The sequence below is a fragment of the Protopterus annectens genome, chromosome 1.part2 (assembly GCF_019279795.1).
Source record: "Protopterus annectens isolate FY-2018-M chromosome 1.part2, PAN1.0, whole genome shotgun sequence".
In the NCBI taxonomy this organism is placed as follows: domain Eukaryota; kingdom Metazoa; phylum Chordata; order Ceratodontiformes; family Protopteridae; genus Protopterus; species Protopterus annectens.
In genome coordinates, this window is record NC_056727.1 from 762,402,259 (window position 1) to 762,413,140 (window position 10,882).

General features: G+C 38.0%; 1 protein-coding gene across 1 annotated transcript in view; it reads right to left on the reverse strand.

Annotated features, from left to right (window-relative positions):
• LOC122791184 (calpain-13-like) overlaps window positions 1-10,882 on the reverse strand; it is a 1,289,367-nt gene that overhangs the window by 456,553 nt on the left and 821,932 nt on the right. Inside the window, exon 10 of the mRNA XM_044058898.1 lies at window positions 4,553-4,710. Within this exon, the coding sequence (XP_043914833.1) occupies window positions 4,553-4,710 (158 nt within the window). The remainder of the gene's footprint in view (window positions 1-4,552; window positions 4,711-10,882) is intronic.

Here is a 10,882-nt window from a genome sequence, read left to right on the forward strand (position 1 = left end):
GACAACACAAACAACACCATCTTAACTATACCTATCCATGTGTGAGCAATAACCTATATGTGTGTGTGTGTGTGTGTGTGTGTGTGTGTGTGTGTGTGTGTGTGTGTGTGTGTGTGTGTGTGTGTGTGTGTGTGCATGTGTATATGTATGTACATATATATATATATATATATAATATGTATGTATATCTGTGTATGTATGTGTATACATATATATATATATATATATATATATATATATATATATATATATATATTTTATATATATGTGTGCGTGTGTGTATGCTCTTACATGTATATTTGCTTGAATGTATATATGGAAAATAAACATTTATATACTCTTATTCAATTGTGAAATATCTTGCAATGCTCTACCAGGTTCTTATCTACCCTCATTGTATATATTGTACACTTGTATTTTCAACCAAAAGGGGGAATAGCCTCTTATTGTATACTAACGGCTGTAAAGTCTACAATCTCTATGTTACTACTCCGTAATGTCTCTTTTGTAAATTTTTCTTCTCTCTGTAAACTTATGGAGATTTTTCCCCAGGACTAAAAACAAGACACTTGTTGTCCAGTCGGACTATCCTGCCAAACAAATGTTAAATAAATAATAAACATGTATTTATATTTAACCGGGTTATTGATTTACATGAACCACTGTATGTAAAACTATTAGTAGGATTATTATTGTCAGTTGCCAACAAGAAAACTTATAACAAGAACATGGAGAACTCAAGAGATACCACAACTGAAAAAGGTTATAGAACCAATTAATGATATAAAGAATATGTGATGGGGGATATTAAATAATCTGCATAACAGAAAATGGGTTCTATGGGAACAGTTAATACAAGTACATTGTATTAGTAAAGAAACACCAGAAAAATGAAAAGGTATGATATTAGGAGAGTAGCTTAGACAATTTTATGCAAAAAGCCAGAGGGCTCTTTAAGAATGGGGTACAAGGATATGTCCTCAATATGTGAGGATCATTTCCTTGATTTGGAGAGAATATCATGACAGCAAAAATATAGTTTGACCTAAATGTTATAAACCTTGTTTTTTGGGTGACCTAATGTACTAGCTAAAAGAAAGAAATACCTTATACCTAAGAATCAGTAAATTCTGAGTCAGTACTTAAGAATTATCTGGTCACTAAGATATGACTAAAGTACAACATTCATGAAAACGGCATAGCATGTTGTGAATTGTGTGTTCACTGTGTTGAAATAAAACTGCTGTCAAAAACACAATATATGCAGTGTTAGGCTATACTAGTCTGTACTTTATCAGATCACACTGTGCATCACAATAAATAACACCCAGGATGGGGGGCTTCAGTGGGTCTCAATTATCATAATGCACATAGCCACCAAGGGACAAAATGACACTAAGCTGTCATCACATACTAGATGGGGAATTACGTCATAGAAGGTGGAGATGATGGGTCTTGAGGTGTGGAAACAAACTCTATGTCAGGGAAAGATTCCTTCCTTCTGTGACAGAGAATGGTGCTACTATATGACCATGACCTATAGCCACTCTGCAGGAATTGAGTGTGAAGACTCAGGCCCCTTTACATGGCAGGGATTATGTGCTTCTTACTTGGATGATGTCAACTAATGAGGTGCCCTACCAGTAGACGTTTGGTATTATCACCTTCAATGATGGAGGTGACACAGCATCTTATATTACATGACTGTGGTGTTGCGTGCACCCCCTGTGATGGCCCCATGTGCATGACCACCCATGATATGCAAATTACCCTGACTACGGACAGCAATTCCTCTGTGGGCAGTGATGACAGCACCTGCAATCCTCCACATGAAGGTGCCAATGGAAATGGTGTATGTTACTACAGTTGTCATTAGACCATTCATCACATTGTCTCTGGAATCCATGTCCTCTCAGAGAGCTAATCATGCTGGCAGGCATCTTCTCAAATGCCAGGCAACACAACACTACATGCTGGCCTGTGCAACAGCAGATTTTTGTGGATGAGATTCCTACAAATTGTTTGCTTGATCCCAAGTGCCACAAATATGGTTGGGCAAACTTTGACGTATGTCAGTGCTGGGCGCTTCTGTCAGCCTGCTCTGTGGTAGGTATACCTAATGACACAGTGTGATGATCTGATTTGACAACAGCAGGTAGAGATTTACAGAGGTTCACAGCAATGGGAAGTCCCTCCTCTTATGGAGACAGCAAGAACGTAAACTGTACAGCTATGGGTTCAATCGTCACCCTGTACAGAGAGAGCATGATTGCCCAGGATGGAGACAGCCAGTGCCACTGTATCATCTCACTGTAACTCCTGTGCAAGTGTTTCAGAATCATCTTCGGTCCTAGCAAGGATACCGACATCCGCCATTTGTCCTGACTCAGCATCTACATGTGTCGCTATTTCACCAGTCTGACCATTTGATATGTAGGGGTGTTTATGCAGCACCTAATATGTACCACAAGCATACTTCCCCTACCATCATACTGTTTCTATATTATTTATGTTCCCCTGACAACAAATAAACATTAGGACAGTGTGCTCAGCCTACAATGTGTGTGTACATTACTGATATCAAGAAAAGTCCTGTATGACATACTATGCTGGTGTGTCACTCACTGAGACTTGTAGGGGTTGTGCCATGCCAGCACTGATGTTCACACCTTCAGAAATTGTCACTGCATTTGCTTCCCTGCTCAGGGGTAAAACAAACTCCTTCATGTCCATCAGTGAGGTTATTCCTTGTGGGACACTACATCTGGGTGACCTGTCAACCACGATATGTTTTGCTTTCCCCTTGGCACAACTAATCATGTCTGTGAGATTCTTACTATATTGCTGCAGTGCATGGTTACACCCACACACAGCAGTGATGTCACCAAGTAGAGACCACTATACCTACAGGTAGAAGCTGTCCAGCATCCCTTTCCCCATTTGCTAACTCCCATAGATTCTGACTGCCTGCAAGAGGGTTTCATTCTCAGTAGGACTAATGCTATTCATCCTGTGCCTACCACAATGTAATGTGGACAAGATGACATCTGAGAAAACAAGCAAGAGAGGATGGAATTAATGCTATCAACACCCATGATTATATAGTAAACTTAATGCCAAACTGAATATCAGGGATTATGCCTGGAAGTGTTGGAAGGCACTGAATCAGCATGAACTCCAGCAAAGATGTGTAAGTCTATGATCTATTTTACAGAACAACTACAACTGCAAAAGCTGCTGTAGGAATATGCAGATACAGTTTGTTAACCACACAAACAAGTATTGGCAGGATGTCAAAGGAATACTAAAGGAAGTCAAAACTACTACTGCACCTACTTTGAATGTTGCCAGACAAGAACATACCCCTAAGATTCTATAGAATCATTTCAGTATTCTACCAACACTGTTGTTCTTCTTCTTTCAGTTTTTCCCGGTTAGGGGTTGCCACAGTGGAACTCCGGTCCGCTAAAGATTGGCAGTAGATTTTTTTTTTATTGGTGCTGAGGTGCCAGCTTGAGGCCCAACCTTCAACGAAAGCACACCCATTCTACGCATGTCTTTCGAACGTCACTCAACCGCGGGGAGGACATGCAGACTCTACACAGAAGGCGCTCCAGCCAAGAATCGAATGGGAGAACCTCTTGCTGTGAGGCAACAACGCTACTGCTGCAGCAATATGATCCCCAGTCACCTATGGACTTACAAAACCCATGTCCTACAGTCCTGCAGTCTACCCTAGATTTCTGGTTAAGGTTGTCTCCTAAATCTGTTACTGAACTCCAATGCAAATTATTAAAGTCCTAATACTGAAAGGGAAAAATAGCTAATCTAAAGTGTTGTAGGCAAAAACTTAAACAGCACCTGAATTTTTCCTGCCTTTGCTCATGTTGTAATCCAGATTAACATTCAGACTTGTAATCCTTTACACTACTTCAGAAGTTACCTATCTGAGGCAACCCTATCTCAACACAGCCTTTCATCTAGGAACACCATATCACTTGTTTATCTTCCACTTCCCCTCATCTTTCCTAACTGCTCTCCTCATATTTAGATATAACCCTGCCTTTTGTCAGAGTTGTGTACTGTCAACTGTAAAGTTTTTTTATATATTTTTGCATAGCTATTTCTCATTTGCTGCATTTTTTGCATTGCAAATTCCTTTTTCATTTTTGTATGTTGTCAAATTTGTATTGTATGTGCTTCGATATGCTGAAGCTTTTCTCTCCAGGCCTTCAATGAAAATTGGCATCTCTTCTGCAGTTTGACTTTCTAAATAAACAAGAGCAAATAACTAACTAAATAAAAATAAATACATCTTTTAAAACTAGTGCTTGAACAGCACATGCAAACCATTTACAAATTATAATAAAAATTAAAGTTTGTAGTTTTATGTATGTCAAGATCATTGAACACTGCTTATTAAACTAGGTAAAATCTATTAATTTGATAACATCATTGAGACTACACAGTCTTAAAGCATAAAATTCCAAGTCATGTAGCCAATGCATTTATATATTTTATTTTAATAATATTTTACTTTCAAAAGATTTACCATTGTTTTGGCAGCCTCCAGCAGTGTTGCCTTTATGCCATGCATCTCTGTGCAGCACGGAGGACCAGTTGCTTTTCCTGTCCGGCTGAAAAAAATCCATGCATAAAGCGCAGATATGGAGATAATTAAACTGCTCCTTAAAATCCTTAAATGACATCCTGAAAAACAAAGTCAAAATATAAAATTAGTAAAATTATTAAAGCTAAGTTTAAGAAAAACATAGCTATGATACACATAAATACTGACTGTTACATATCACAAAATTCACAATTTGTACACAGGACTTATAGTAACATTTCTAAATAACTAGGATTTAAAAACAACAAAATGATACAGAAATGTGTTTGCACAGAACAAACTCATAGAGACAATGATGGATAATACAGCAATAACCCATGGCTGGGTGTGGGTAATGCTGGATTTACCTACACTTGGCTCAGTTTGGTCTCGAGGGAGAAATAATGACCATGGCTATTTCTGTCATGTACATTCAAGGCTTGTAACATGGTCATTTTCCTGATGAGACAGTTTTGGATAAATGGCCATTACTTTCTCATTTCCATGGAATTCAATACAGTTAAAACAGATACCACAGCAAATGATACATACTTTCAGTAATCAACACTACACTTGAGTTACACTGTTGGGGATAGTCCCTGCACCTTTTAGGTACTGTTTTATAGTTGCGCTGTTGATGTAGGTTATCTGTTGATCTAATGAAACTGTTTTGTGGAAGGGGGATGGGTCTGAAGATTAAAAGGTGAATTCCACCTGTGGGCTATGCACATAGAGATGGGTTTCTTATGTGGTATGGTACCTGCAATGTGCTGTGCTGTGCAAGTTAAGTGCCACACAGGAAGATTTGATATGCACTGAAACATGTGTAATGCATAGGCCTGTGTAGGCCAAGATATGTGTGGGCCATACTCAGCAGTCATGTTACATGTAGTTAGTATGACTGTATGCACCTTACATATATACTGCCATATATATTGTTGGTATCTTTAGGTGAGGGTTATGGTTGTATAGAGAGCAGTACTCAGTGTGTGGTTGTACAGTATCTGCGTGCCTGATGAAGAGGCACTCACACAGTAAATGAACTTATTCCCAGTTTTGGTGGGGGCACATATAATCTGTGTCTACCTGGCTTGTGATTGACATGGACCATGTAATCCACAGGCATCCACAGTTTGATCACTGTGAGTGGCGTCAATGAATGCTCTTTCAAATATCCACCCATGACAGACTATGGCTGTTGGAAAGAGTATGTGTCTTCATGGCTTGCTGGAGGAAGGGAGCTAAAGTAGCATTGAACAGTTTTGCCAGGCTAGTAAGGCTACACAGGGCTTTGCAGCCAACGTAATTGTCTTGCCTGTGCCATGAACTACTGCAGTTCATGATGATCATAATGCCTATGTAGCATTCAAGCCAACCATACTATGGTGCTCTGTATCTGCAATGGGCATGTGTGGGGGGGGGGTTCTATGAATACTCACTAAAGAATACTTATGTGGATAATAATATTGCAGAACAGTAGTGACATCCTGAGAAATATCCTGCCATAGACCTCATCCTGCTGTTGGCCTGCAAACATAGTGATGTCAGGGGTTATATAAGAGCTGAGTTTGCTGTCAAGGAAGACATAATGTAGCTGACATTCATGGTGTATATCATGATCAGGGTACTTGGGATCATAACAATTCTAAAGTACAAGGGATCAACATGGTGCATTGAGAAACACCTGTACCCATCCTCCAGTTTAGGTAGAAGCAGTATGTGTGCTACTGTCATCCACAGACCCACAGGACACATGACATGCTCTAAATATCCCAGTGAGTATGTATGGTTTCTTTTGCAGGATAATACATCCTCCTGCTGTATGTCAATGCCACACCTAGTAATATGCAACATACTGTTGCTGAATGGCTGGCAGCCATACAAATGGCTTGTGCTGCATTGTAGGTGATACATAACACAGGCCATTTGAACACTGAGCATATTAGTGTATTGTGCTGAAATATGGATATACCACGTATTACGTTCTTCTAGCCTACATGTATATGTCTTTATGATTACAGATGGACATACCCGATGTGGAGAGAATGTGGAAGGCAGAGGTATTCTCCAAAGTAGAGAATGACATCCTGCTGCAGACCCTCCAGAAGTATAGTTGTAGGATGCTCCAGAACTTTAGATCAGATGAAGCCTTGAAAGTATGTCAGGTAGAACTTTGCAGAGTAAGTCAGCATTGCCAGTTGCCAAAATAAAATTCTTGAACAGGTGCAGAAATGGGGCAGTGTCATGACTGTGCATGTAAGCAACATGGTAACCCATATGGCACATGGATGGAAGTCTGCCAACAAAGTCACCGTTAGCTGACAAGGAGGAATTCATTGTATCACTGTCTGGGGGAACATGCAGCTCACATATCCTCTGTGGTATACTTAACATGTGGAGAGAGCTGGGCTGAGCACCTCACATAATGGTTGAAGCTATCTTAGGTTGTTATGTTGTAACATGGGAATAATTTGTACTGCCTGATTTATATACTATTTATTCATACAACTAATAAACATGGATTGTTTGTTGCTAGAGAACATCAGGATTACAGACACAGCCTCATTCAGCTCAAGGTATTTTATCTTTAGGTCTTCTATGGCACTGTTTTAGAGTTTTGCCTACACTGAGCTGTTGGTGTTGGTGAAGGGCACTTTCATATTCCTGGCTATGTTCTCTAATGTGCTGCATTGTCAGGTTCCTCCACCATGCATATAGACATACTGGATGTTGGACACAGTACAGTACAGCTGTGGAGGTAACTTACCATAAGGTATATGTTCAAAAGCATCACTTTTGCTTTACTGCTCACAAACTGGACAATTCCCAAACCTCAAGAAGAATTGATGGATGGATTTGAACCTGAATCCAACATCCCTTTCAGAGCAGCTATAGCAAATCCAGTTCTGATTCTACAGAACATATCCAGATTGTAATGTTTGGCAAATGTGTGAACAGAGGACCACATTACAGCTTCTAGGATGAATCCTAGTGTCTATCCTTTTCAGAAAAAGCTACTGAGATAGCAACTGCCCCTAGTCGAATGAGCTCATATATTATCTGATAGGTCTTTTCCGTGGCTGGGTTAGAAGTGAATAGAAAGAGAAAGCCATTTAAAAATAGCTTGATTAAAAACAACTGTCCCTTTTTTCTTCTTACTGTAAGGGATGGAAATTTTATTTTTTTCTTAAGTCTTGAGTTGTCTATGTACATTGAAATAATGAAGAATTATTTCTCCCTTGGGGGTTAGGGTAAATAGAAGAAAAAATAATTGTTTGGTTAAGGATAAATTCATTAATTTTAAATTGTGCTCAACTGAATCGTGCATGTTGTGGTGTGGAAAATAAACTTTGCAATTTTTCAGAGGACATTTGTTGTAAAGTCTTTGCTTCTGTGGGCTGTAGACTACTTGGGTTCTTATTGGTGGCTGTTGGTGTTCTTGGAATCCCTCGGGCTGTTTTTTGTTCTTTGGTTTGAGTTTTGGCTGTTTTTTGTCTAAGTCCACAGTATGGAACTGGAGGTTACACAGGAAACCACTTCTGGGTTATTGGATTTGCCACTCAGTGGTCAAGTGTTTAGCCAGCCAGTTTCTAGCAATTCTACTGAAATGGACAATTTAACTAAGTTATTGGAATTATTAACACCTTAACTCAATATATCAACAAACAAGTTTCAAATTTGTCTTGTGGTTTGCTGATTCATGATTGTGATACACAGAATAACGCTGGTAAGACAGTTTCAGATACTTTTGAGCATCCCAGTAGGGTGGATTCTACTCCTTTCAGTTCTTATCATGTTTTACACACTAATGATTGTTTGCCTGGCCACCTATGAGAAGCTACTGGTGGATCTCAGGGTGGAATGTTCGATTTTAATAACTGGGTATGCAGATCTTGTTCTTTAACAGGCAGTGTTTCTTTACCACAAGAAAATGATAGGCGTGCAGCTGAAGCAAATTTGGACATTTTGAAGAAAAACTGTATAAATTAAAGTCTCTACAGTTGGACAACTTTTTGTATGGAATGGGTGAGACTGAACCAGGACACCAAGGGAATTAGATATTCTAACTTCCCGAATGGGACTGAATGTGATTCGAAATGTTATGGTGAATTTGATTCTTTATTCAATAAGCATGGCTTGGAATTGTTGCAAGTGATGATTAAATATAATGACCATGTTATTGCTAAACCATTACAGGAAGTGTATTATTTAAATAACTTTATTCAGCGAGATTTATTGTTTTTTTATGCATAAGGTGAAATAAGACAGTATTTTTAGCAATATTGATAGGCAAATGGAAATTATTAAAACAAGAAAAAGGAAAAAATTGGAAAGAGATATTAGAGATCATCAGGATAACAATCCTTTCCAACCTCCTAATAGTTATAGGGTAGGGGCTCAGAAGGCATATTGCAATAATGATAATTACAAAAAACAGTAATTCTGTTTATGAGGTGGACCATACAAATGACACCTTTGAATTAGGAGGTGAGACATATGGGCGTTCTGATAATTATACATCAGGGTATACACTAGACCCTGTAGAATATCCCCCTCAGGAGATCAGAGAGGATAGCCTGCAAGACCAATTTACAAAATGAAAATTCTTGGCACAAGGATCCTCCCCATTCTGATTGGGTTCCCCAGTGAGACCTCATTGCAATCATTGCAGCAACAAGAGGAAAGAAAAGCAAAGGAAATAGAGGAAGACAGTAGTATTGGACCAGATGATATAATATCCAATTATGGGGGCATTTTATTAACTCTTGATAACTTTAAGATTTTTAATTTTAGCTCTATGCAGACTAATGCAAGTCACTTCCATCTTTTAAAAAAAGTTTTACTTTTATTCCAAGTAAAGGTATGAATATAGTAGACAGTCTAATGGAATTAAAAATCTTTACTAGAAAACTTAACTTATCCAGTCAATTTGATGGCACATCTACACCGGTTACAAATCAATTTAAAAAGAAAAGTATTTCTAACTATCCATCTCACCTCCTTGTAGCAGCTTTTGAAAAAGCTTGTGGGATAGATATTCATATACATTTTTTCAACTCACATGTATGTAGGTATCAGGAACCTCGACCAGGGGAAAAAAGTGTTGTTGAATACCCTTATGCCTAACAGAGAGATATGGGTTATAAAACCTGATAAAGGAGGAGGAGTGTTTTTTATTTGATACTATTGAATACATAGGACATATGTATGATATCTTACATGACAACAATATTTACAGCGCAGTATCAAGGAATTAAATAAATATTGCGTATGACAAGATAAATTTATTTTTAGAAGATCGCTGATTACAAGATATTAGTGCCAATTCTTTGTTTGATTTGTTTGTCTAATAACAGGCCTTTTATACTTTCAATATTTGGAATCCCAAAGGTTTACAATAATATTTGTAATCCTCCTTTAAGGCCTATAGCAAAGGTTCAAAAACTTACTCCCTCAGAGTATATATATTGATAGATTATTGAAACCTTTTTTTCAACACGTTTAACATGTTTTAAAACACTTGTAGAACTTTTTAAGTCATATTACCCCTATCATACCTCTCAACTGTACAGATTTTCTCAGAATGTCCAGAATTTTGTCTCATACTTTTGGTCTGTTTCCCAGACAATTGTGGTTTTTCTGGCAAATCATTGAGAGTTAAGTCAAAAATAAAGGCAGACATTTGAGTTTCAGACTTCATACCCTTCAGAACATTCATGCTAATGCAATGCCTATTATTCTATCAACCTTCTAAGGTTATAAGAGCAATATCCCTATTTTGGGCCTTTACCCCCCCCCCCATTATTTATGGTTTTGTCCAGATTTCTTGCTGTAAGAGGTTGAGAGGTGTGCCCCTAATCTTAGGAATGGACCATTTCCCTTCCTTGCCATAGATGTTGTGGACTTGCTGAAATGCATTTTTTTAAAAAAACAGGGGTTGGATCTTTTTAATGATGCTTTAATTAAAATTCCTTTTCTAAATAGTAGTCAGATTTCTTTTTAAATAATTTGATGGATTTAGTACTTTCCAATAATTTTAGTTTTTTTTTTTCAAAGGTGAAACATGTAAACAAATGCAAGGTATGGCTATGGGGGTGTCATGTGCCCCCTGTTAAACAGACTTAGTTATGTGATCCTGGGAGACAGAATTTCTTTTAACTTCAAAGTACTATTCCTTTGTAAGTAGTATATGAGGTTTTTAGATGATATTTTCATCTTGTGGAGTAGTACTATTGATGGTGTTTGTGAAATTATTGATTTTATTAATAACAC